General features: G+C 40.4%; 2 protein-coding genes, 1 long non-coding RNA gene and 3 other non-coding genes across 10 annotated transcripts; all 6 read left to right on the forward strand.

Moving 5' to 3' along the window:
- The first annotated feature begins 4,907 nt into the window (after positions 1-4,907).
- LOC127437164 (PCNA-associated factor-like) lies at positions 4,908-6,542 on the forward strand. The gene is made up of 4 exons (XM_051691909.1): positions 4,908-4,996; positions 5,549-5,638; positions 6,001-6,175; positions 6,384-6,542. The coding sequence occupies exons 1-4, from the start codon at positions 4,951-4,953 to the stop codon at positions 6,421-6,423; spliced, it is 351 nt and encodes a 116-aa protein (XP_051547869.1). The 5' UTR covers positions 4,908-4,950; the 3' UTR covers positions 6,424-6,542.
- A 4,133-nt stretch (positions 6,543-10,675) lies between these two features.
- On the forward strand, positions 10,676-12,690 carry LOC127437165 (uncharacterized). Of its 5 annotated transcripts, none has more exons than XR_007896535.1 (4): positions 10,676-11,314; positions 11,371-11,569; positions 12,169-12,375; positions 12,414-12,690. It is a non-coding gene; the product is annotated as an uncharacterized LOC127437165 (long non-coding RNA). The 5 variants fall into 5 exon arrangements; XR_007896536.1 differs by having other exon boundaries at positions 12,169-12,222; positions 12,253-12,690; XR_007896534.1 differs by having other exon boundaries at positions 11,371-11,623; positions 12,253-12,690.
- Positions 12,691-15,273: 2,583 nt separating this feature from the next.
- Positions 15,274-20,150, forward strand: LOC127437624 (40S ribosomal protein S17-like; the record flags this gene model as incomplete). Its single annotated transcript, XM_051692654.1, has 4 exons — positions 15,274-15,449; positions 17,880-17,985; positions 19,629-19,694; positions 20,027-20,150. Coding segments are annotated over 4 exons (426 nt in total), but the record flags the coding sequence as incomplete, so codon positions are not given.
- On the forward strand, positions 17,059-17,184 carry LOC127437853 (small nucleolar RNA SNORA71). Its single transcript, XR_007896628.1, has one exon. It is a non-coding gene; the product is annotated as a small nucleolar RNA SNORA71 (small nucleolar RNA).
- LOC127437854 (small nucleolar RNA SNORA71) lies at positions 18,175-18,299 on the forward strand. Its single transcript, XR_007896629.1, has one exon. It is a non-coding gene; the product is annotated as a small nucleolar RNA SNORA71 (small nucleolar RNA).
- Positions 19,721-19,846, forward strand: LOC127437852 (small nucleolar RNA SNORA71). The gene has a single exon (XR_007896627.1). It is a non-coding gene; the product is annotated as a small nucleolar RNA SNORA71 (small nucleolar RNA).
- Positions 20,151-27,360: the final 7,210 nt, after the last annotated feature.

Consider the following 27,360-nt stretch of genomic DNA (forward strand, 5'->3'; position numbering starts at 1 on the left):
AGCAGTGCTTCACACAATCACACAATAACTACACAAGAACACAGCACACCAGATCACACATTGAGAAAAGAAATACAATAATAATGATAAGAAACCCTTCACATAGTCGAATAGCCACAGGCATAAAGGTCCATTTATATCGATTTGTAAGGCACCTTACACCACACAGACGCCTCCTAAACGGGTCAAAGCTCGAACTGAGAGTGCAAGTGATGTGTTTCATCTCCCAAATCAATAGAAATGTACCTTTGTGTTTAATAGAATTCTGTGCTGGAAATGACGCTGATGCAAATCACATTTTTAAGCTTTTCAAATAAAATGGCCAAAGAATCATTTCAAAGCTAACATCTGATGGATCCTAAATACACACAATTAAATCATATTTTCACACTTTTGCATAATTTGATTGGAAATGACGGCCAATTCAAAGTGATATTTCCCTTGATTTTTATTTTGTCCACTTGACTAACAAGTACACTAACTTTAGCCAAAACTTTATTGGGGGGAAGTTGTCACACAATAAATACTGAAATGGTTTCTGGTTATTTCAGATGATCAGAATTTTTAACATGTAATAATTTATATTTCTATAATGGATTTTCATAGTTTAATATTGTAAGTTTGGGTCTGAAGACTAAAACAGTCAAATCTGGACATAAAAAAAGACCTTTTAATAGTAACAATAAATTAAGGTCTGGAAAAAAAAGTTTCTAAATCAGTTTTAATAAGACCATATAATAAAAAGAAAACGTTGAAATCTGGTTGTTTTAACAAAAATCAACCCCTGGGACATGAAAGTGAAATAAACACACATATGTGTTGTTTAATCTGTTTAAATCCTCCAGAACTGTGAGAAAACCATAATCACACATACAACGATCTGATGACGTCACCGTGTTTATAACTGAACTTTCCATAAACTCTCATTCACTTTACAACAGCTCTGAGTTTAAAATAAGTGAAATCTCTAAAGACTTTCTACAAGCTGACACACAAACAAACAACAGACCAAACATTCTCAACTGACAAATAACTAATTAAACTTGATTAAAACTTACAACCACTGATGTTCCGTTTAGTCGTTAGGCCAGAGATGGATGTGATTGGTCCATGAGGCGTCTGTCCAAACAGGCAGCGCAGATCATTGGTCAGGTCAGCACTGGTCACGCCCACCGCATGATTCTCGTCCTCAATCTGACACACGGAGTTGTATGTGTGTAACCGGATTTATTTCGTTTGTTCACAACAAGACTTATAAGAACACACATGAAATATAATTGACCTCGTTAAAGAACATGAATCATGAGAGGACAGAATGTTGATGTTACCAGCGACTGCAGCGGAGGATCGTAATTGGCTGGCAGTGATGTCTGTCCAGTGGATCTTGGCCACTGATTGGCTCCCGCCGCTGATAGCACACAACAGCGTTATTTCTGTCCAAACATTGAACAGAACTCACATACACACAATATTTTATTCTTATCTATGAAAGCTCAGCATGATGCAGCTTCTATAATGTTTGCTGGTTTTGTCATGTGTTGTTTTTGTGTGTTGTTATATATGGACACCTGCAGGAGGCGCCAGAGGAGACGGTGACGTCACAGGAGACACAAAACTCACTGCTGTGATCAGAAGAATTGATCTGAACAGAATCAAACATCACACACCACATGTGTAAATGCATTATTAATGCACGTTTGTTTATTTCAGTGTAATAAAGGGTTCCCACGCGTCATGGAAATCCTGGAATTTTGCAATGCAGATTTCAGTCATGGAAAAGTCCTAGAAAATTAGAAAAATGCCTACACTAAATGTCTTGGAAAATATTTAATAGAATAGAACTGTTTGTGTTGTAAACAAGGTTTTTGTAACATGTACAAAAACATGGTAACAATCTGGACTCACAATAGGTGTCACATACATACATTTGTATCGTTTTTGTCACTGCTGGCGGCTGCACATTGTGAAACGTCAACGTTTAACTGTCATAAACGAATCCCCCACATTCTCTGCTCATCTGCTGTCATCTCTGCTTTGCTCCGGCTAAATAGTTTAATTATTGATGTAGTACAAAATATTAATTTTTTTTTTGTTCGAAATTACAAAAATACTATAAATCTGATATGAACTCACATAGACATGCATGAAATATCAGTCACCATATCTGTATGAATATTAGTGTTTATATTGGATCTGTTCTACTGTACATTATAATGATTTGAGGTCTGATTTCACATGCAGCACATTAATGATTCTTTTGAACCAATTATTTTTAATGACTCGAATGAACCGATTCTTTTTTTTTTTTCTCCCCAATTTGGAATCCCCAATTCCCAATGCGCTCTAAGTCCTCGTGGTGGTGTAGTGACTCGCCTCGATCCTGGTGGCGGAGGACGAATCTCAGTTGCCTCCACGTCTGAGACCGTCAATCTGCGCATCTTATCACGTGACTTGTTGAGCGCGTTACCACGGAGACATAGCGCATGTGAAGGCTTCACGCTATTCTCTGCAGCATCCACGCACAACTCACCACGTGCCCCACCGAGAGCGAGAACCACTTTATAGCGACCACGAGGAGGTTACCCCATGTGACTCTACCCTCCCTAGCAACCGGGCCAATTTGGTTGCTTAGGAGACCTGACTGGAGTCACTCAGCACACCCTGGATTCGAACTCGCGACTCCAGGTGTGATAGTCAGCGTCAATACTCACTGAGATACCCAGACCCATACATGAGTTTTAACAGAAGAATAAATGTAAGTGCTTTTATAAAATTATGTGTGCGTGAGTGTGTGTGTGTGTCTGTGTGTGAGTGTGCGTGTGTGTGTGTCTGAGTGTGAGTGAGTGTGTGTGTCTGTCTGTGTGTGTGAGTGAGTGTGTGTGTGTGTGTATGAGTGTGAGTGTGTGTGTCTGTGCGTGTGTGTGTGTGAGTGTGTGTGTGTGTGTGCGTGTGTGTGAGTGAGTGTGTGTGTGTGTGTCTGTCTGTGTGTGAGTGTGCGTGTGTCTGTCTGTGTGTGTGTGTCTGTGTGTGTGAGTGTGTGCGTGTGTGTGAGTAAGTGTGTGTGAGTGTGTGTGTGTGTCTGTGTGTGAGTGAGTGAGTGTCTGTATGTGTGTGTGTGTGAGTGAGTGTCTGTGTGTGAGTGAGTGAGTGTCTGTGTGTGTGAGTGTGCGTGTGTGTGTGTGTGTGTGTGAGTGAGTGAGTGTGTGTGTCTGTGTGTGTGTGTGAGTGTGCATGTGTGTCTGTTTGTGTGTGTGTGTGTGTGTGTGTCTGTGTGTTAGTGTGCGTGTGTGTGTGTGAGTGTGTGTGTGTGTCTGTGTGTGAGTGAGTGAGTGTCTGTATGTGTGTGTGTGTGAGTGAGTGTCTGTGTGTGAGTGAGTGAGTGTCTGTGTGTGTGAGTGTGCGTGTGTGTGTGTGTGTGTGTGAGTGAGTGAGTGTGTGTGTCTGTGTGTGTGTGTGAGTGTGCATGTGTGTCTGTTTGTGTGTGTGTGTGTGTGTGTCTGTGTGTTAGTGTGCGTGTGTGTGTGTGAGTGTGTGCGTGTGTGTTTTTGTGTGTGTGTGTGTGTGTGTGTGTGTTTTTGTGTGTGTGTGTGTGTGTGTGTGTTTTTGTGTGTGTGTGTGTGTCTGAGTGTGAGTGTGCGTGTGTGTGTGTGTATGTGAGTGTGTGTGTGTGAGTGTGTATGTGTGTGAGTGTGTGTGTGTGTATGTGAGTGTGTGTGTGTGAGTGTGTATGTGTGTGAGTGTGTGTGTGTGTATGTGAGTGTGTGTGTGTGAGTGTGTGCATGTGTGTGAGTGTGTGTGTGTGTGTGTGTGTGTGTGTGTGTCTGTACAATGTCTTTTCAGGTATTAAAACAGTAAAATAATCATGAAACACAAAATAGCAAAAATATAAATATTTCTGGTAACAAACAAGAGATGCTAAAACATTGTTCTGAGCAACAGAAATGGTTAAAAAGTACAACATAAAACATTTATGATAAATACCATTGTCCTGGGAAAACAGTTCAACCTTTCAAAATTATTTTAATTGAAAACCGTTTTGAAACGGATGTTTGCAAACATCAGACACAACCACTGCAAGAGAAAACGATTATTTATGACTCAAAATTATGTAGTTCCTGAGATGCACCTGTGACAACTTCCCCAGTGTCCCCTATATAAAATTTAAAATAAGATATTTACACAGATGAATCAGCTCAGAAACTCAACATGAGCTTTCCAAAAAACACAAAGACCCTCAATGTGTTTCATACTGGAGCTTCAGATTAGAGTAATCCCTGGAGATTACATACTCAAACACAAGTATAGATGAATCACATTATTTATTCATTAATTAAAGGAATATTCTGGGTCAGTACAAGTTCATCTCAGTTGACAGCATTTGAGGAATAATACTGATTCCCACGCAATTTAATTTCGACTCGTCCCTCCTTTTCTATAAAAAAAAGCACAAATCTGTGTTCCAGTGAGACACTTACAATGGAAGTCAATGGAAGTTGTCACGTGTTCTACATCAATAATAACAGAACTAAAAAATGTACCATGGTAACCACAGTTTCTGGAATAATACCATAGTTACTACAGTTATTGTTTACTGCTGTGAAATTATACAATTTAATCAATCCTTCAGTGTGAGAAGTTTAACAATCTTTCATTTTGTTTCATTTCTTTGTGATTTTAATATCAGTGGTGATTAATAGTAAGTTATCACGTTGCTGCAACATAAATAACTGTTATAACTATGGTATTTTGGCGGCATCTGTGGTTACCAGGGTAATATGTTCTAATGTCCTTTAAAGGCGGCAGACAAGAGGAGGCGTGCTCTACAATCACGTGTCCTAGAATCCTGTCTGCCTACTGGCTATCGGACTGTGACGTCATGTGAGTTGGCTTGTGTTTTAAAAGGCCGGCGGGAATCTCGCGCTTTATTTCTAGAGTTGAGCTGAAGCCACAATGGTGCGAACTAAAGCTGACAGTGTTCCCGCCACTTACAGGAAAGGTAAATATCACTTATTACAATAACATCAGTTTACTAACTCACGGTCATAACACCGTTATAAACGTATACCATAATGATTGTTATTAGATGTTTTTCCATACATGATGTTCCAGTGAGATTAATGAGAGTAATTGTGTCTGTTGTGTGAATCTACATTATTTCAAAAGTGTTTTGTTTTCTTTTAGAAACGAAAATTTTATAGAAATTAATTTATAAACGACATTTACCACGATATTGTTGCTGTTCAGCGAACATTGTTTTACTCGTTATTAATGTCATTATCGCATAATTAAGGCGCAAAACTATTGTGTAATGCACGTTTGACTATGACTTTAACCTTTAACGTTAAAGTCTGTTGAGTTTTAAAAGTTTTTAAATGGAGTTTGATGTTGACAAATGAATTGGCGCCACTTTCACATTCATCACGTCACACCGGATGTGCGTCACAGTGAGCCGCTGAGGAGAGTGTGCATTAGTTTCATTCTGTGACTGTGTAATATACTGTACCGTGTTTATTGAACGTTTTGTTCATTCGGTGTGTTTGTTTTTTAGCTGTTGCCGCTTCTGCGCCCCGGAAATCCCTCGGTGCTTCCGGATCCGTGAACGCGCACAGCAGCGGCGGCGCGCAGTCGGGCACGCCTGGTGAGAGCGCGCACACGTGTACACAGAGGATTTCCATTGACTGCTACTGCTTTAGATTTTCATTAAAATAAGGGCTTTTAATAACTCTTTCTATGTACTCGCATATATTTAGAAATGTTGTATAGTGAAACGAGTACACGCATTCAGGATGTATTATAAGACTAAAGTTTTAGGATTTATTTTGGGCTGCTGCATTATTATTATTATAAACTTTATTGAACTCTGTAGTGTTTCTTCGACCACATCAGTGTTATTATAAATATATCTCACTGCAGCACTGTTTTGTGTAAGAGCCGTTTGACCAGTTGAGTTTGTGATCTGGTTTAGATTTATATATTCATGTAGATGTTTCATTTGTCCAGCCAAGAATAAATATGCGGGTGGAAACCCTGTGTGCCCGCGGCCCACCCCCATATGGCAGAAGGGCATTGGGGATTTCTTCGGGGGTCCAAGCAGAAAACCTGAGAAAGAGAATCTTCATCCTGCATCTGATGATGAGGAGGCGGGGGGGAGCGGTGTCACTAAAGCGCCCAGGAAGTGGGTATTGACCCGTGAACCCAAACAGTGAAACTGCCTTTAGATTAGTCCTCAAATGTTCGGATGTTTGTGATCTATGCTGTGATTCTAGATTAAATTCTCACTTTCACTTGGATTCATTCTGATGTTTTCATCGTTCTGTCAGACTGTCTGCTTTTGGTTTGAGTTCTGTTGAAATGAACTTTACTGAACTGTTTTTGTGTTTCAGGTCTAGACCGATCATTGATGATGACGATGAGGAGGATTAATAATTTCATGTTTCATTCACATGAGTTCTGAATTATTTTAAATGTAAATCTTTGTAAATAATTTTGATATTTCCTTCCGTTCTTGTACAGGCGTTTAATAAAATGTGTTTTTTTCGAGAGCATTGCCTTTTGTAATTTATTTCCAACTAATAGATTGACGTTTGAACTGAAGCACTTTAATGATCCGTCAGTTTGGTGTTTATAGTTCAAATTTGATACACATCATTATATTCACTGGCACTTTGAATTTTGGGATCTGAGATGAAGTCTGGTTCCCCGGCTGTTTACTACATGATCTTTAACCAAATATTCAGCTAATCATTCGTCCCAAATGTATTATTCGATACCACAATTAGTCAAATTTCAGTTGCAGGGGTAAAATGTAATCGGGTAAATCACAGGTTTTAAAACTTTGATTCCAAGGACCCCCAAATATAATTGCCCCATTGCGAGGGATTCCTGTCCTTTAAAATAAGGCTATATATATATATATATATATATATATACACATATATACAGCTCTGGAAAGGATTAAGAGACCACTGTAAAATGATCAGTTTCTCTGGATTTACTATTTATAGGTATGTGTTTGAGTAAAATGAACATTATTGTTTTATTCTATAAAGTACTGACAACATTTCTCCCAAATTCCAAATAAAAATATTGTCATTTAGAGCATTTATTTGCAGAAAATGACAACTGCTCAAAATAACACAAAAGATGCCGTGTTTTCAGACCTCGAATAATGCAAAGAAAACAAGTTCATATTCATTATTAATCAACACAATACTAATGTTTTAACTTAGAGTTCAGAAATCAATATTTGCTGGAATAATCCTGATTTTCAGTCACAGCTTTCATGAGTCTTTCACAAAGACGAATCTGCCCGATTCCAGCTGAAGCACCCCAGATCATCACCGATCCTCCATCTGGTCATCTAATGATGGAGACCTGGAGAGACCTTCAAGACACAGTGTCTCACACCCACTGTGAAATTTGGTGGAGGATCAGTGATGATCTGGGGTGCTTCAGCTGGAATCAGGCAGATTCGTCTTTGTGAAGGACGCATGAATCAAGACACGTACAAGGTTATCCTGGAAGAAAACTTGCTTCATTCTGCTCTGACAATGTTCCCCAACTCTGAGGATTGGTTTGTCCAGCAGGACAATGCTCCATGCCACACAGCCAGGTCAATCAAGGTGTGGATGGAGGACCACCGGATCAAGACCCTGTCATGGCCAGTCCAATCTCCAGACCTGAACCCCATTGGAAACCTCTGGAATGTGATCAAGAGGAAGATGGATGAATGAGCTGCTTGAATTTTTGCACCAGGAGTGGCATAAAGTCACCCAACAGCAATGTGAAAGACTGGCAGAGAGCATGCCAAGACAAGTGATTGAAAATCAGGATTATTCCAGCAAATATTGATTTCTGAACTCTAAGTTAAAACATTAGTATTGTGTTGATTAATAATGAATATGAACTTGTTTTCTTTGCATTATTCGAGATCTGAAAACACGGCATCTTTTGTGTTATTTTGAGCAGTTGTCATTTTCTGCAAATAAATGCTCTAAATGACAATATTTTTATTTGGAAATTGGGAGAAATGTTGTCAGTACTTTATAGAATAAAACAAACATGTTCATTTTACTCAAACACACACCTATAAATAGTAAATCCAGAGAAACTGATCATTTTACAGTGCTCTCTTAAGTCTTTCCAAAGCTGTATATACAGTGCTTCACTTTTTCCACATTTTGTTATGTTACAGCCTTATTCCAAAATGGATTAAATTCAATATTTTCCTAAAAATTCTACAAACAATACCCCATAATGACAATGTGAAAGAAGTTTGTTTGAAATCTTTGCAAATTTATTACAAATAAAAAACGAAAAAAATCACATGTACACAAGTATTCACAGCCTTTGCCATGACACTCAAAATTGAGCTCAGGTGCATCCTGTTTCCACTGATCATCCTTGAGATGTTTCTACAACTTGATTGGAGTCCACCTGTGATAAATTCAGTTGATTGGACATGATTTGGAAAGGCACACACCTGTCTATATAAGGTCCCACAGTTAACAGTGCATGTCAGAGCACAAACCAAGCCATGAAGTCCAAGGAATTGTCTGTAGACCTCCGAGACAGGATTGTATCGAGGCACAGATCTGGGGAAGGGTACAGAAAAATGTCTGCAGTATTGAAGGTCCCAATGAGCACAGTGGCCTCCATCATCCGTAAATGGAAGAAGTTTGGAACCACCAGGACTCTTCCTAGAGCTGGCCGCCCGTCCAAACTGAGCGATCGGGGGAGAAGGGCCTTAGTCAGGGAGGTGACCAAGAACCCGATGGTCACTCTGACAGAGCTCCAGCATTTCTCTGTGGAGAGAGGAGAACCTTCCAGAAGAACAACCATCTCTGCAGCACTCCACCAATCAGGCCTGTATGGTAGAGTGGCCAGACGGAAGCCAGTCCTCAGTAAAAGGCACATGACAGCCCGCCTGGAGTTTCTGCAAAGAAGAATGGGAGAAACTGCCCAAAAATAGGTGTGCCAAGCTTGTAGCATCATACTCAAAAACTTGAGGCTGTAATTGGTGCCAAAGGTGCTTCAGCAAAGTATTGAGCAAAGGCTGTGAATACTTATGGACGTGTGTGTGTGTGTGGGGTTTTAATTTTTAATTTTTTGTAATTTGCAAAGATTTCAAACTACTTTCATGTTGTCATTATGGGGTATTGTTTGTAGAATTGAGGAAAATAATGAATTTAATCCATTTTGGAATAAGGCTGTAACATAACATGTGGAAAAAGTGAAGCGCTGTGAATACTTTCTGGATTGTGTGTGTGCACACTGTATAATATAGTACTAGAAGTGTAATAGTCATAATTAAAGATGTAGCTTTAAGAGTTAGTGTATTATATTGATGTTCTAAATCCGAAGCAATTTGAAATATGGAGTTATTGACTTTTTTTTATTCCGAGCACTATTCAACTGTTAGCTTTCAAATTTTATTCTAATGAATTTGTATAGTGCTTTTAACAAATACTGTTCTAAACCACTTACAGCTAAATGTGACCACAGCACAGAGAAACTGCATAGAAAGTACTAACTACTTTAGCACAAAATACTAACTATTGTGGGAAGAGGAAATTGATACAAATAAATTGGTCTTTTTATTAAATGTAAAGTCAATTGTTTTTATTTCTTACTGCTAAAAATATGCCAGAATTGAATATTATCTAATGATTTCAGAATCAAACTATATTTGTCAAATTTACTAAGTTTTTTTTTTTTTTTTCTTTTTAACTACTTGTCCACCAAATTCAGTCTGTTTAATGCAGCTTCTGTCTGGAGGATCAAACTCAAATCAGTTTATTTAGTGTTCATGAATTAGGACGTAATACAAAATTTTAAATTTTGTATTACGCTTGACAAAATTTAAATGTTATCACTTGCACTTACATTATATACAAATATACATTTGTACTTCAATTACTCGGATCATTTGCTCCAGTGAATGATGATCTCATGATATTAAACTCGTGTATCCATTAACAGAAGGTTTTATGTCTGGTCATATATGAGACATTAATACAAATATCCAAAGTTATTATGAAACTGAAGCATATAATTCCACATTTAAAACAGCATTAAACATCTCATCTTGTTTGTTTAGGTATGACAGAACTGTAGTAGTTTGGAACAGTGTCATTCCTCCACCACTAGAGGTCAGTGAGCGCGGCGCTGTGACGTCTCTCTGACGCTTCATGTTCCGGTTTCGCACTTTCGCCGCTCTCTTCTACTCTCCGGATCCATCATGGTGGGTATTTGATTGTTTCTTTCTCGTTATAATCTGCTGTAATCCATTTTAAAAATTCATCGATTCATCAAAACAAAGACATGAATGTGATCTAGGGATTCATCCGCAAGTGTGTGTGTGAGTATGACGCGTCAGATGAGTGTGATACATTAAACGCGTCCGATCTTAAAAACAAATACGGATGGGAACGCGCGTGCCTTTCTGTGTATTTCAACGTGTATTAATACTGTATTAATCGTATTAATGAGTATTGATTAATACATCTGATTAGAGCAACTGGAAAGTGCTTTAGTGTGTGAATTATAATGGGGATTTAGGCGGTACTGCAGCAGCTCTGACACTGCGCGCGTGTGTTAGGTGTATTGGGATCGTGTGTCTGTTAGGTGTATTGGGTTTGTGTGTGTGTTAGGTGTATTGGGTTTGTGTGTGTGTGTTAGGTGTATTGGGTTTGTGTGTGTGTGTTAGGTGTATTGGGTTTGTGTGTGTGTGTTAGGTGTATTGGGTTTGTGTGCGTGTTAGGTGTATTGGGTTTGTGTGCGTGTTGGGTGTATTGGGTTTGTGTGCGTGTTAGGTGTATTGGGTTTGTGTGTAATGTGTGTGAGTGTAGTGTGTGTGTGTGTGTGTGTCTGTTAGGTGTATTGGGTGAGTAGTGTGTGTGTTGGGTGTATTGGGATCATGTGTGTGTCTGTTAGGTGTATTGGGTGAGTGTAGTGTGTGTTAGGTGTATTGGGTTTGTGTGTAATATGTGTGAGTGTAGTGTGTGTGTGTGTTAGGTGTATTGGGATCGTGTGTGTGTCTGTTAGGTGTATTGGGTGAGTGTATTGGGTTTGTGTGTGAGTGTAGTGTGTGTTAGGTGTATTGGGTTTGTGTGTGTGTGTTAGGTGTATTGGGTGAGTGTAGTGTGTGTTAGGTGTATTGGGTTTGTGTGTAATGTGTGTGAGTGTAGTGTGTGTGTGTGTTAGGTGTATTGGGATCGTGTGTGTGCCTGTTAGGTGTATTGGGTGAGTGTAGTTTGTGTTAGGTGTATTGGGTTTGTGTGTAAAATGTGTGAGTGTAGTGTGTGTGTGTTAGGTGTATTGGGATCGTGTGTGTGTTAGGTGTATTGGGATCGTGTGTGTGTCTGTTAGGTGTATTGGGATCGTGTGTGTGTCTGTTAGGTGTATTGGGTGAGTGTAGTGTGTGTTAGGTGTATTGGGTGAGTGTAGTGTGTGTTAGGTGTATTGGGTTTGTGTGTAATATGTGTGAGTGTAGTGTGTGTGTGTGTTAGGTGTATTGGGATCGTGTGTGTGTCTGTTAGGTGTATTGGGTGAGTGTAGTGTGTGTTAGGTGTATTAGGTTTGTGTGTAATATGTGTGAGTGTAGTGTGTGTGTGTGTGTTAGGTGTATTGGGATCGTGTGAGTGTGTGTGTGTTAGGTGTATTGGGATCGCGTGTGTGTGTGTTAGGTGTATTGGGATCGTGTGTGTGTTAGGTGTATTGGGTGAGTGTAGTGTGTGTGTTGGGTGTATTGGGTTAGTGTGAGTGTATGTGTTAGGTGTATTAGGTTAGTTTGAGTGTAGTGTGTGTGTGTTAGGTGTATTGGGATCATGTGTTAGGTGTATTGGGTGAGTGTAGTGTGTGTGTGTGTGTGTGTGTGTGTGTGTGTGTGTGTGTTAGGTGTATTGGGATCGTGTGTGTGTGTGTTAGGTGTATTGGGTTTGTGTGTGAGTGTAGTGTGTGTGTGTTAGGTGTATTGGGATCGTGTGTGTGCCTGTTAGGTGTATTGGGTGAGTGTAGTTTGTGTTAGGTGTATTGGGTTTGTGTGTAAAATGTGTGAGTGTAGTGTGTGTGTGTTAGGTGTATTGGGATCGTGTGTGTGTGTGTTAGGTGTATTGGGATCGTGTGTGTGTCTGTTAGGTGTATTGGGATCGTGTGTGTGTCTGTTAGGTGTATTGGGTTTGTGTGTAATATGTGTGAGTGTAGTGTGTGTGTGTGTGTTAGGTGTATTGGGATCGTGTGTGTGTCTGTTAGGTGTATTGGGTGAGTGTAGTGTGTGTTAGGTGTATTGGGTTTGTGTGTAATATGTGTGAGTGTAGTGTGTGTGTGTGTGTGTGTGTTAGGTGTATTGGGATCGTGTGAGTGTGTGTGTGTTAGGTGTATTGGGATCGCGTGTGTGTGTGTGTGTGTGTTAGGTGTATTGGGATCGTGTGTGTGTGTTAGGTGTATTGGGTGAGTGTAGTGTGTGTGTTGGGTGTATTGGGTTAGTGTGAGTGTATGTGTTAGGTGTATTAGGTTAGTTTGAGTGTAGTGTGTGTGTTAGGTGTATTGGGATCATGTGTTAGGTGTATTGGGTGAGTGTTGTGTGTGTGTGTGTGTGTTAGGTGTATTGGGATCATGTGTGTGTGTTAGGTGTATTGGGTTTGTGTGTGAGTGTAGTGTGTGTGTGTTAGGTGTATTGGGATCATGTGTGTGTCTGTTAGGTGTATTGGGTGAGTGTAGTGTGTGTGTGTGTGTGTGTGTTAGGTGTATTGGGTGTGTGTGTGTGTGTGTTAGGTGTATTGGGTGAATGTAGTGTAGTGTGTGTGTTAGGTGTATTGGGTTTGTGTGTGTTATGTGTGAGTGTAGTGTGTGTGTGTGTGTCTGTTAGGTGTATTGGGATCGTGTGTCTGTTAGGTGTATTGGGATCGTGTGTCTGTTAGGTGTATTGGGTTTGTGTGTGTGTTAGGTGTATTGGGTTTGTGTGTAATATGTGTGAGTGTAGTGTGTGTGTGTGTGTGTCTGTTAGGTGTATTGGGATCGTGTGTCTGTTAGGTGTATTGGGTTAGTGCGTGAGTGTAGTGTGTAATGTGTGTGTGTGTGTTAGGTGTATGGGGGTTGTGTGTGTGAGTAGTGTGAGTGTAATGTTTGAGTGTAGTGTGTGTGTGTTAGGTGTATTGGGATCGTGTGTGTGTTAGGTGTATTGGGATCGTGTGTGTGTTAGGTGTATTGGGATCGTGTGTGTGTTAGGTGTATTGGGATCGTGTGTGTGTTAGGTGTATTGGGTTTGTGTGTGTGTGTTAGGTGTATTGGGTTTGTGTGTGTGTGTTAGGTGTATTGGGTTTGTGTGTGTGTGTTAGGTGTATTGGGTTTGTGTGTGTGTGTTAGGTGTATTGGGTTTGTGTGTGTGTTAGGTGTATTGGGTTTGTGTGTAATGTGTGTGTGTCTGTTAGGTGTATTGGGATCGTGTGTCTGTTAGGTGTATTGGGTTAGTGCGTGAGTGTAGTGTGTAATGTGTGTGTGTTAGGTGTATGGGGGTTGTGTGTGTGAGTAGTGTGAGTGTAGTGTGTGTGTGTTAGGTGTATTGGGTTTGTGTGTGTGTTAGGTGTATCAGGATCGTGTGTGTGTGTCTCTGTGTTAGGTGTATTGGGTGAGTGTAGTGTGTGTGTGTGTGTGTGTGTGTTATTGTGTGAGTATAGTGTGTGTGTTAGGTGTATTGGGTTAGTGCGTGTGAGTAGTGTGAGTGTAATGTTTGTGAGTGTAGTGTGTGTGTGTGTTTAGTAGGAGTGTAACGGTTCTTGGTAAAAAACTGAACTGTACGGTTCGCCACCCACGGGTCGGTAAGCAGTGGCACTGTGGTCAGTTCACCTCAAGTTTATTGACACATCTGGAGTTCAGACAGACAGGCACAGTTACCTCCACTAATGCACCTGAATGGATCTGTAGATGGATACACTCCACCTGTGTTTCACATGGGTCAACTTGATGATGTCACAGTTCTGCAAGCGTTGTGTGTAGTTAAACTGGCAAGTAGAGAAAACGAAACGCTGATAGAGAAGCCCCTTGCGTTTCTCCTTTCTGGGAACATTTTCTTTTTGCAGTTAATTACAAAAGCGATGGTCAAAACAAGCTCTGTTTGCAGACGTCGCCCGACACGAGTTCTGTACACTGGTCATATATGTCAATAATGCGTGTGAGGGTTTATTTCAAACGCGCACACAAGTTCTTCCTGTTTCCTTGCGTGGCTGTAATCTATCACGAGCGTCAATAATGCGCTTTGATTAATGGCATTAAGATGCCGTTATAGTAATACATTGATACAGGATTAATCATTAATTTAATCATTCAAAGAGCCGCAGGTGAGCTGAAACTGCACACACACACACTTCCAGTGCTAATTCAGACATGAAACAATTAGTAAAGTGTTTGGGGTGTTCATGTGGGATTTCCATATTATTAAAGTACTCAAGCAGCATTATCACAACATCCCTTGTATGCATTTTAATAGCAATGTTATTCTTTCTATAGTGATGTACAGCTTCTGAATATTGAATATATGTTGAGATGAGTTTGAAGAGCACTTTATGTTGATGCATGTAGCGTAATAGTGCAGGTATTAAGTTAAAATGTTGATTTAGTAATAACTGAAAATTTTGTTTTTCTAGTTAAAGACCCTGACAAAAATTAACCATGGTTTTACTATAGTAATATTGTAGTAACCATGACTGCTGTCACCATGGTTTTCTGAATAGAAATCATGGTTTTGATACAATTAACCATAGTTTTATAACAGTAATACTGTAGTTTCTATATAGTAACCATGATTATATTGTGGTTAATATTTTACTACAAATACCATGGTTAAACTATGGTTACTGTAAAACAATGATTGTTATTAAAGGGCAAAGCTGTTGAAGTGTCTGTTACCAAATAGATTATTCTTTGGATTTGGCAGTAATATATTCTTTCTGAACAAAGCAAATACTGAACTGTACCGAACCGTGAGAAATTCGAACCGTTACACCCATAGTGTGTGTGTGTGTGTGTGTGTGTGTAGTGTGTAAGTGTAGTGTGTGTGTGTGTGTGTTTAAACTCCTGATAAAGTCTTCAGATCACACAATGCGCTGTCTGTCACTAGAGACACACGTACTGTGATGTAAATGTGATGATATATAAATGCTTTAATCATTCAGAATTATGATTCAATTCAGAGTCTCTTAAAATGACCGACTGACACATGACAGTTCTGCGAGTGTCTCAGTGTTTGTCATGTTCTGGAGGTTCTGCTCATGATGTTCTGATGGTGGTGTTGTTTTTCAGGGTCGAGTTAGGACCAAGACGGTGAAGAAGGCCGCTCGGGTCATCATCGAGAAGTACTACACCCGTCTGGGCAACGACTTCCATACTAACAAGCGCGTGTGTGAGGAGATTGCCATCATTCCCAGCAAGAAGCTTCGCAACAAGATCGCCGGGTGAGTGACGGCCTGTGTGACCAATCAGATGTCATGTTTCTAAATGAATCTGATTGGATCACAGTGTTAGGATATAATAGCTGGCAGCCATATCACCCTGCAGCTCTCACCTGGTTACCCACTGAAGCAGGGTTGAGTCTGGTCAGTACCTGGATGGGACACCTCCTGGGGAAAACTGTGATTGCTGCTGGAAGAGGTGTTAGTGAGGCCAGCAGGGGGTGCTCACCGTGAAAGAAGTTTGTTTGAAATCTTTGCAAATTTATTAAAAATGAAAAATGAAGAAAAAAAAATCACAGGTACATAAGTATTCACAGCCTTTGCCATGACACTCAAAATTGAGCTCAGGTGCATCCTGTTTCCACTGATCATCCTTGAGATGTTTCTACAACTTGATTGGAGTCCACCTGTGGTAAATTCAGTTGATTGGACATGATTTGGAAAGGCACACACCTGTCTATATAAGGTCCCACAGTTAACAGTGCATGTCAGAGCACAAACCAAACCATGAACTCCAAGGAATTGTCTGTAGACCTCCGAGACAGGATTGTATCGAGGCACAGATCTGGGGAAGGGAACAGAAAAATCTCTGCAGCATTGAAGGTCCCAATGAGCACAGTGGCCTCCATCATCCATAAATGGAAGAAGTTTGGAACCACCAGGACTCTTCCTAGAGCTGGCCGCCCGGCCAAACTGAGCGACTGGGGGAGAAGGGCCTTAGTCAGGGAGGTGACCAAGAACCTGATGGTCACTCTGACAGAGCTCCAGCATTTCTCTGTGGAGAGAGGAGAACCTTCCAGAAGAACAACCATCTCTGCAGCACTCCACCAATCAGGCCTGTATGGTAGAGTGGCCAGACGGAAGCCACTCCTCAGTAAAAGGCACATGACAGCCCGCCTGGAGTTTGCCAAAAGGCACCTGAAGGACTCTCAGACCATGAGAAACAAAGATTGAATTCTTTGGCCTGAATGGCAAGCGTCATGTCTGGAGGAAACCAGGCACCGCTCATCACCTGGCCAATACCATCCCTACAGTGAAGCATGGTGGTGGCAGCATCATGCTGTGGGGATGTTTTTCAGCGGCAGGAACTGGGAGACTAGTCAGGATCGAGGGAAAGATGAATGCAGCAATGTACAGAGACATCCTTGATGAAAACCTGCTCCAGAGCGCTCTGGACCTCAGACTGGGGTGAAGGTTCATCTTCCAACAGGACAACGACCCTAAGCACACAGCCAAGATAACAAAGGAGTGGCTCCGGGACAACTCTGTGAATGTCCTTGAGTGGCCCAGCCAGAGCCCAGACTTGAACCCGATTGAACATCTCTGGAGAGATCTGAAAATGGCTGTGCACCAACGCTCCCCATCCAACCTGATGGAGCTTGAGAGGTCCTGCAAAGAAGAATGGGAGAAACTGCCCAAAAATAGGTGTGCCAAGCTTGTAGCATCATACTCAAAAAGACTTGAGGTTGTAATTGGTGCCAAAGGTGCTTCAACAAAATATTGAGCAAAGGATGTGAATACTTATGTACATGTGATTTTTTTTAAAGTTTTTTTTTATTTTCTTCTCCAGTTTGCTCAAGCTTCTGGTGAGAATTAAACGTTCTTTCATAACTCCTGTATCGAAAGTGACTTTGGTGTGACGTGTCTCAAGGTCATTGATAATACAGGAAGAGAAAACTGAAAGTCTTTCCCGTGTTTGCTGGATGCTGTTCCTGACAAACCCTGAATCTCTCACACAACTTTCCCCTACACACATTTATTTGCTTCTAAAACGAATCCTGATAGCTTGAAGGTGTATTCTTATTTTATTTTTTTTTAGTAGTTGTCAACTTGAATAAATTGAACTTATGTTTTCATATAAGTGATTAATATTCAATACATTTACGGCTCTTCACACTGGAACAGCGATGAAAACAGACTTGATGAACGCTCCATAACCACATACTGTGGAAAACATTGAAGTTAGGAAACTGAAAAACTGTTTTAAAAGTGTGGACGTGGCCGATGTCATCCCTTACTGTCGGATGATCTATCAAAGCTTTGGGAATCGGTGCAATTGAGTCATTAAAAAGAATCGTTTCAAAAGAATGATTTGGTGAGTCAGACATCACTGGTGAACTGATTTCACATCACATGACCTCATTACGTTACATGTTTATTTCAGAAATAAAATTAAATAAAAATGTTGCATTTTTATTACAATTTTATGTTTAAACTTTTGACAGTTTGATCAAATAATGAGTGAAGAAAGATGTTATCACTTCCTGTTCATTCATCACACTGGAAATGGAAGGGCAAATCAAGCACATTGCATTGTGGGATGCAGTATGCTGCGATGTTGTAGGTTATGTGGGTGCAGCGTGATGGCGTGTCCTGTCTCCGAACATGAAGTGTGTGTCCGCGGTGATGTTTTGAGTGTGTGTGTTTGTGCAGGTATGTGACGCACCTGATGAAGCGGATTCAGAGAGGTCCAGTCAGAGGTATCTCCATCAAACTGCAGGAGGAAGAGCGAGAACGACGAGATAACTACGTCCCCGAGGTCAGTTTGAGTCTCGATGTACTCTGCAGAATGAATCGGACCGTTGTGTTGAACGTCATGATGTTTTTTAAAGGGGAAGATTGGGATTTTCTGAACATTAGTGTGTTTGTGATTGGAGGAATGACATCAAGACGCCGCAGTCAGTGGAGATGAACATGCGGTGCGTGTCATTCTGATGTCGTTTGACGGTCCTGTATCGAAAGTGACTTTGGTGTGACGTGTCTCAAAGTCATTGATAATACAGGAAGAGAAAACTGAAAGTCTTTCCCGTGTTTGCTGGATGTGTTCCTGACAAACCCTGAATCTCTCACACAGTGTTCAATGAAAATGCTTCTAAAGAACTAATCTATTCATTATTTGCAGAAGATTGAAAGGGATTGTATTTGTGTTTATAAAATAACCGCAGTTTAAAACTAAATGTGATTTTAATCTGCAACCTCGACAAGAATTCACTTTTCTGATGTACTTTGAAAATAGGGCTTGGCGATTTTTATCAAACTTAGACGATTCACGATTTGATTTGTTTTTTCAACTTTGAAATGTTTCTTCTTAATTAGAACGCAAGGCAACATGTTTAGAGAAATCCAAGTGCTTTTCATTATAGGAAACAAAGCTGTGCAAGATTAATATACAAACGCACCACAGGGAACAGTTTAAATGTAAAATAAATTAAAATCGAATAAACCCAGATGTTCAGAAATAAATCATTCTTAGCTGGTGTATTTATTTGATCTAAACCAAGTCAATCTAGAAAGATATCTAGAAGTCAATATCTATAAATTATCAAGTTTCCTCATTGTATATCAAACCATTTGTGTGTATATTATTTATAACCCCCTGCAGATAGAGACGCGCCCTCTAGCGGTTCACACTGAGCAGTGCAGCAATATGAAATAATTTATCATTACAATTCAATTAGTAAAGATTGTCAAAATGATCGCTTCTCAAATGTTGGCTGTAGATGCAGTACACTAGAAACACGTAACAGAATAAAGCAATAATTAATGATCTATCTGAATCATCATGACAAAAAGAGCGGTGATATGTTTGATTCTCCCATATATATCCTCTGTATGATCTGAGATGAAGCGCCCATAACTGTCATGTAAATAACGCTTTATTGTGGGTAAAAAGAAAAGGAGACCGTTCATCAACATGTGCACGCCGAGTCCAGTTATGATCTTAAGCTGGTGTATGATGGACGAAGCTGAGCTACAATCACACTGTGTACAATCATACTGGGAATATTACCGCTGTCTTTAATATCAGTCTCCGTGTTGTTAACCTGTTCATTTGGAGCACGCACACACGTGTATATGATCAGATCAGGAGCAACATTAAGACAAGCGCTGTGAATTATTTTTCTCTTCCTTATTCAGCCTTTGGTGGATTTACAATGTATCTAACTAAAGCGTTTGTAATATTTTTTTGCACAATCTCAGTTTCTTAGTTAGAGTTACAATAAAAAATTGTCAAAACACAAATTTGAATTAATCAGAAAAACCACCCAGCCCTAATTGAAAGTCTTCCCATCTCTCATTAAATCTGTGACGTGCTGAAATGATCGAAAGCTTTGGATCTTTACTCGGATAATATTCTGAAGAACTGCCTGACAGACAGGATGTTGTTGTGTTGTTGTGCAGGTCTCTGCTCTGGACCAGGAGATCATCGAGGTGGACACCGACACCAAGGAGATGCTCAAGCTTCTGGTGAGAATCAAACGTTCTTTCATAACTCCTGTATCGAAAGTGACTTTGGTGTGACGTGTCTCAAAGTCATTGATAATACAGGAAGAGAAAACTGAAAGTCTTTCCCGTGTTTGCTGGATGCTGTTCCTGACAAACCCTGAATCTCTCACACAACTTTCCCCTACACACATTTATTTGCTTCTAAAACGAATCCTGATAGCTTGAAGGTGTATTCTTATTTTTTTTTAGTAGTTGTCAACTTGAATAATCATCATTGATCAAAACCACATCGATACTGTTCTCTCTTTTCTGTGTGTTTTATTAGTGTTTCCTCATTGTTTTCTTCTGTTCAGGATTTCGGCAGCTTGTCCAACCTTCAGGTTACCCAACCTCCTGTTGGCATGAACTTCAAGACTCCACGCGGCGTCTAAACATTTGTAATATATCTCTTAATAAAACTTGGGGGGAAAAAACAAACCTCTCAGTTGTGATGTATTTATTTCTAAACATTAAAATGTGGTTGTATTCAGATGCTATGACAGCAGTTTGATACATGATTTCTGTGAATTTCACACAATTCCAAACTATAAATTCCAGACTAAGACAGAATGTGTAATTTAAATTAAGCAAATATTGTGCATAAGGAACAAATGTGTTAACATTATAAATGAGGTCTGTGATTGTGATGTTTCTCGTTTTGATACACTTATGTCACTGGATTCATTTTTAGAACCTGATTTACAGTTTATACACATTTGGACAATTTACTTGTCCTACACTGTTACATTATACTTGATCTAGAAGTGTATTTTAAAAATATATTTTTTGTATGTTATATGCATCTACATTGAATATCTGTACTTACTAAAATTCTTCACGCTGCCAGTAAACTTTAAAAAGTGATTAAAAATGGAGAAAATGTAGTGACCATCTACTTCACCTGTAATATACCCTTTCCCTTTTACAAGTCAGTTTTAAAGGTGCATTCAGTAGATTGGAGACAATTTAAAAAGTTTTACACATTAACGAATGAATTGTGTTTTTGTGAAGTCGTCAACCTTTATTTATAGAGCACCTTTAAAAACAACAGTTGACCCAAAGTGCTGTACAGATCATCCAGTTCAACCTATTCAAAAGCTACAGAATAAAAATACGCTTTCAAAGATTTGAAAATGGTTAATGATGAAGCTAAATGTCCCCCTCTCTTATTTCCAAATAAAAATTTTTATTGATTCAAAAATACACAACAGAGAAAATACACAACACATACACATTGAATTAACATTTAAACCCCACTAATATCCCTCCCAAATCACCAACCCCACCCTGACCCCCAACGAACACCCCCGTGGTTACATGTAATATACACACAAATATATATATATATATATATAACAAACATGCATGATTAAACTAAACTTCTCTCTACACATGCCCTCCCTGAGAATGCCAAATAACTGTCCCACTTCCTAACAAACATGTCCCCCAAACCCCAGCCTTCTATTTCCCACATCCCCATCGCCACACACCACTTCAGAAATGATGGTGCTCCATCTGACTTCCAACCCCTTAAAATAATTTGTCTGCCAATCATGATACTGGTCAGAACCCAATTTTTTATGTGTTTATCCCCCAAATTTATGACCGCCCTATCACCCAAAATACAGAGTCTAGGAAAAACTGAAATTTGAATGCTCAAAACGACACGCATACAACTCTACACTTTCAACCAAAATTCTTGGATCTTTACACACCCCCCAAAAACATGGGTTGTGTCTCCGTCTTCTGATTGGCATTGCCAGCATATGGGTGTGTCTTTAAGACCAAGTCTAGACAATCTAGAGGGGGTCCAATAGAATCTGTGTAAAATCTTAAATTGCATCAGACAGACCCTTGCATCTCTAGATGCAGACGATGTTTTTAGAATCCTAGCCCACACTCCCTCCTCCAATACCAAATTTAAATCTTTCTCCCATAATCTCTTGATAGAAGTTAAAGCTCCGTCCCCCAGACTCTGAATTAGCAGGGAGTAATACACTGATGCCTCATGACCTTTTCCAAAAGCAGTAATCACCTCTCCCAGAGTATCTGCCGCTTTAGGGGGGTGTATGCCAAGTTGCAGGATGAGCAAGAGACAGACACAGTGGGTGTGGCATCAAGCCTCGGAGAGGTATTTATTGGAAACAATAATAAACGTAAAAGTCCATGAAAGGGGTAATAAAGTGTCCAAGGGGGAATAGTGTTCATAATAAAGGGGGAATCTGACGTCCTTGCAGTGAACGGGGCTCTGTGAAAGGGCGGGGAAGTGTCCATAGGATAGCCCAGGCACGGGCTGGGTCAATCGGCCGCTCACGCTCCCCTCCAAAGTCCACAGCGCAAGGGGTGGCGGCGTCACTGGCGGCCTGTCTTCCCAGGCCCTAAGCAAGCGTTAGGGGAAGGCATCTAGCCCGTCGGTGGCAACATGAACAGTTCACCCCCGGTGACTCATTAACGCATCCGGGGGTCCGAAGAGCGGGTCTGGCAGTGTCCATCTCGTCCAGCGCCGAGCCCTCCCAGCTCTGGTCCTGGGCGTGCAAGGATGCCAGTGTGTGCACACGTGGAGATTTGAAGCAGGCTAGGACACTTACCATTCCAAATGAAGGACTTCGCTATGCTATCAAATTACTTGAAGTAAGAGAGGGAGACATCTACAGGGAGAGATTGTAATTTTGGAATACAATTCATTTTAATAACATTAACCTTCCCAATCATCGATAAATGTAATGAAGCCCACCTGCTCACATCGCTCGAAAAACTTTTTATTAAAGGGTCAAAATTAACTCTGACTAAATCAGACAAATTTGCTGGGAATAAAATGCCCAAATACTTAATGCCCTGTTTGGGCCACTGGAAGACATCCGGCTGGAAAGCCGTTACTGGACAGTACACTGTCAGAGCCAAAGCTTTGGATTTAGACCAATTGACTGTATCCTGAGAACTTAGAAAAGGAATGAATAATTCTGTGGAGGGCAGGCATAGATCTAGTGGGGTCGGAGATGAATAATAAAATATCATCTGCGTAAAGCAAAAGCTTATGTGCCACACCTCCCGCCACCACCCCTGGAAAATCATCCTCCTTTCTTATCGCAGCTGCTAATGGTTCCAGGGCAAGACAGAACAATAAGGGGGAAAGAGGGCAACCCTGCCGAGTCCCCCTATCCAGAGTAAAATAATCTGAAATTAATCCATTTGGTTAGGGTTAATACTGTCTTGCCCTGAATAGCCAAAACTCCACCTTCCGCAACAAAATAGCATTATATCAGTATTTCAATCGGGTCAATTCTCTGAGGCCTTCAGATGACATACGGTGCTTCAGCTCTGCCTTTGCACTTTTAATATTTCCTTCCAACTCCACGAGTTCTCATGCTTTGGATTTTTTGATGAATGAGGCATACTGTATGATCCAACCCCTAAGAACCGTGCCTCCCAAGCCACGCCCACAGAGGATACTGAGGACCAGTTGGTCTCCATATAAACATTGATTTCAGCCTTTAACATTTGTTGAATATCAGGATTTTGCAAAAGGGACACATTAAAGCGCCAATTATATGATTTATTTTTCTCCATATGTGGCAACACCTCTAAACTCACCAGGGCGTGATCTGAGACTAAGATATTTCCAATTGAGCAATCATCAACAGATGAATAAATCGATGAAAAAAATGTATAGTCCTTATCAGATGGGTTTAAAAGTCTCCAAATATCTGTAAGACCAAGATTTTTACACATCCTGTGAAGCGTCAATGTTGCTCTAGGGGGCTTACACACTTTTGCTTCACTATGATCAAGGACTGAGTCCATCAAAAGATTAAAGTCTCCTCCCAATATTATATTATGAGGGGTGCCAGCAGCTTGCAACATCCTTTCAAGATCTATAAAAAAGCCCTGATCATAAGTGTTAGGTGCGTAAATATTAGCCAAAATCAACCTTTGCCCTTGATTTTCTGCTAAAACAATAATGATTCTTCCTAATTTATCTTTAATCTGTTTGAGACATTTGAATTGTAGATGTTTATTTATCAGTGTAATGACTCCCCTGCTCTTACTTGAGCCAGCACTAAAGAAAACATGTCCACCCCATATCTTCCCAAATTTTTCAGCTTCCTGCATGGAAAGATGCGTTTCTTGAAGAAACACTATATCATATTTCTTACATTTAAGAAAAGAAATAACCTTCCTTCTTTTTATGGGGTGCCCCAACCCATTCACATTCCACGTGGAGAAAGACAATCCACTCATATTAACATCTGACATTTTGACATGTAAAAAAAAATTTGATTGTGTGTCAAAAATAAAATTATAAAGACCACATTCCAGCATTAGTTCAACAATCAAACCCCGAACTTCCCCCGAACCAAACAAACAGAAAAAAGAAAAACTTTACTCCTTGCCTCTTGGCTCTTTATCTTTAAAAGATCTTTATCGGATGATCTCAGAAATTTGGCCAGAATTTATCTGGGCCTGTCTCCCTCAGCGGATCTGCAAGCCGGGACCCTGTGAGCTTGCTCGATTTCCAGCTTATGGCCTGTTATGTCGAGCAGACATGGGAAGAGCTCGTCTAAGAATTTCACCATATCTCGACCTTCTTCATGCTCAGGAATTCCAACAATTCGGACGTTGTTTCGTCGATTACAATTCTCAAGGTCTTCCAGCTTTTCCCAAACGTGCTGCAAATCTACTTTGGTCGCTAGCAGATTAGCAGCTAATTCCCTCTCCGATGACTCCAAATAATCAATCCGTCTCTTGACGTCCCCGATTCTTGTAACCATGTCAGAGAATTTCGCCTCCATCACCATAATCGATTGTCGTATTACAGCAAGATCTTCCAGGTCCGGTTGCTGCCGAATTTCTCCCACTGCACTGTCCAAATTGAGTCCCTGGTCTGCGGGCCTGTCTGAGGTATCAGCTTGAGCACATAAGTGTCTTTTAATGTTTCCAGAGCCTGAGGATTTTGAATTCTTTGACATGTTAACTTCTTAGAACAGTTATGTAGCAGGGTGTATCGAATCTCACCAGTTTATAACATAAAAAGAATAAAAAACTAGCAAAGTGCGCAGAGCTCATCGTTCACACGTCCAACCCTTGCGATGACATCTCAGATCATTACCTCGTCTCTTGTATGCTGCGATCAGCTAATGTTACTCAATCTACATCATGCTATCGTTCAGGTAGAACTATTCTTTTGACCACTAAAGATCACTTCACTAATAATCTTCCAGATTTATCTCATATACTCAGTAAGCCAAAAAGTCTAGAAGAACTTGATGTAATAACAGAAAATATAAATACAGTCTTCTCTAGCACTCTTGATATTGTCACCCCTCTTCGATTAAAGAAAATTAAAGAAAAATGCCCCGCACGATGGTACAATGATCACACTCTTGCCCTCAAGAGAGCAGCTTGGAAAATGGAGCGCAAGTGGCAGAACACAAAATTTGAGGTATTTCACGGTGCATGGAAGGATAGTGTCTGTAGCTACAGACAGGCACTAAAAGCTGCCAGGTCAGCATATTTTAGCAAACTCATAGAAAATAACCACAACAATCCTAGGTGTTTATTCAGTACTGTGGCTAAATTGGTTAGAAATAAAGCCTCGACTGAACCAGATATTCCATCGCAGCACAATAGTAATGACTTTATGAATTTCTTTACTGATAAAATTGAAATAATCAGAAATAAAATTGGAATTATGCAATCATCTGTCACAGTACCTCAGAAAACAGTGTCTCATCATTTTCCTCACGTGCAACTTCAATCCTTCGCTGTCATAGGTCATGAAGAGCTAACAAAACTTATCAAAAAATCAAAAGCCACAACATGTATGTTAGGTCCAATACCAACTAAGCTCTTAAAAGAGGTATTCCCTGTAATCTCAGAACCTCTTCTTAATATTATTAACTCCTTGCATTGTTCGTGACGCAGACACACTCACTTAGTTTAAGTCTAGACTAAAGACTCATCTATTTAGCCAGACATACACCTAATTTATCCATCAACTCACAGTTAGGCTGCTTTAGTTAGGACAGAAACATTTATCATGATCTGTAACTGTAAAAAATTGAATGGCATCTACACTAATATTATTCTATTTGTTTCCCTGTCTCAACCTCGGGATTCATATCCCAAGGTTACCAGAGCCGGTCAGATCCAGCTCCATTCCTGCTTGGTGTCGGACTCTTCTGTTATGTGTCTCTGAGTGATGATGACTAAATGCAGCCGGTGCCAGCCAGATATCACTTCAGTCTATTACGATGGACTTCAGAGGATGAACTGATGCCAACTCCAACCATAAGACATGGGATACTTCATATGCCACTGCCTGAACCTTGGATTTAGGATGGACCTCGCCGAAATTACCTGCCGGATGAACTGCGATGCATGTCACTGATCTCTGCCTGCAAAGCAGCTTTACAGAAAATCATGCATTAACAGAAAATGAAACATTTATAAAATCTTAGAGTCATCATTGTGTAGTTTGATTAAATATGATTGTTCATCCTCTGAAGTCCATCGTAATAGACTGAAGTGATGTCTGGCTGGCACCGGCTGCATTTTGTCGTCATCAATCAGAGACACGTAGCAGTGGAGTCCGACACCAAGCAGGAATGGAGCTGAATCCGGACGGTTCTGGTGACCTTGGGATAGGAGTCCCGAGGTTGAGACATGGAAACAAATAGAATAATATTAGCGTTGTAACAGCGTTGGTCTGTAACATGTTTTTTTTTTAATGTAATGTTACTACCTGACACTAGGGGGAGTATAACTCTGTTAGCTCCTGTATATAAGCAAGATAGTAACAGAAGAAGTGAGATGGCGTAAACATTCTCCATTCCTGTGACACGTTTGTACGTCGCTGCCGTAGCTGAATTTTGTGGAGGTTGTCGAGGAAAGGCCGATGACGCCGCCTGAGAGACATGCACGTCAGCTGACTGTGGACTTTCTACTACTGAAGCAGGAAAACAGTAAGACTGGGTGTTGTGGAGGACTTGTAGTGAGAATATCGACCGACGGCCTGTATAGGTCCGGAACAGTATTGTTACACGGTTCTGTACAACACCAGACAACATGGTGGGAAGGGAGACAGAATTCGATAGTGACATTATGGATTATAGCAAGGAGGAAGGAAGCAAGGAAAGTGAATAGGCTGAGGTAAGGAGAGGAGACAAAGGCAAGAAGGGGAAAAAGAGGAAAAAAGGTTCATCTAGCGTAGGTGAATCGGAGAATGAAGGAAGAGAAGGTGAGAAGACAGAGGAAGGTTTGATGAATGTAGTAGTTAGTAGTAGTAGGTTCGAGCCTGAAGGTGGAAAATAATATGGTGAAGAATGTTAAAAGAATGACAAGGGGAGCAGAGAAAAAAAGAGACCGAGTCTGTCCTGATAGAGTTTGAGGGAAAAGTACTTCCAAAGGTGGTGTATTTTGGTTTCTTAAGATACAATGTAAGAGAATACTTTATAAAACCCATGAGATGTTTTAATTGCCAGAAATGTGGTCATGTAGCTAAAGGTATGCAAAGGAAAAAGAAGATGTGCTGGATGTGGAGGGGAACATGATTATGGGAAGTGTGGAGACGGAGTGAAGCCAAAATGCTGCAATGGTGGAGGAAATCACAGTGTTGCATATTGGGGATGTGAAGTGTATTAAAAGGAGG

This window comes from Myxocyprinus asiaticus, chromosome 48 (assembly GCF_019703515.2).
Source record: "Myxocyprinus asiaticus isolate MX2 ecotype Aquarium Trade chromosome 48, UBuf_Myxa_2, whole genome shotgun sequence".
Lineage (NCBI taxonomy): Eukaryota > Metazoa > Chordata > Actinopteri > Cypriniformes > Catostomidae > Myxocyprinus > Myxocyprinus asiaticus.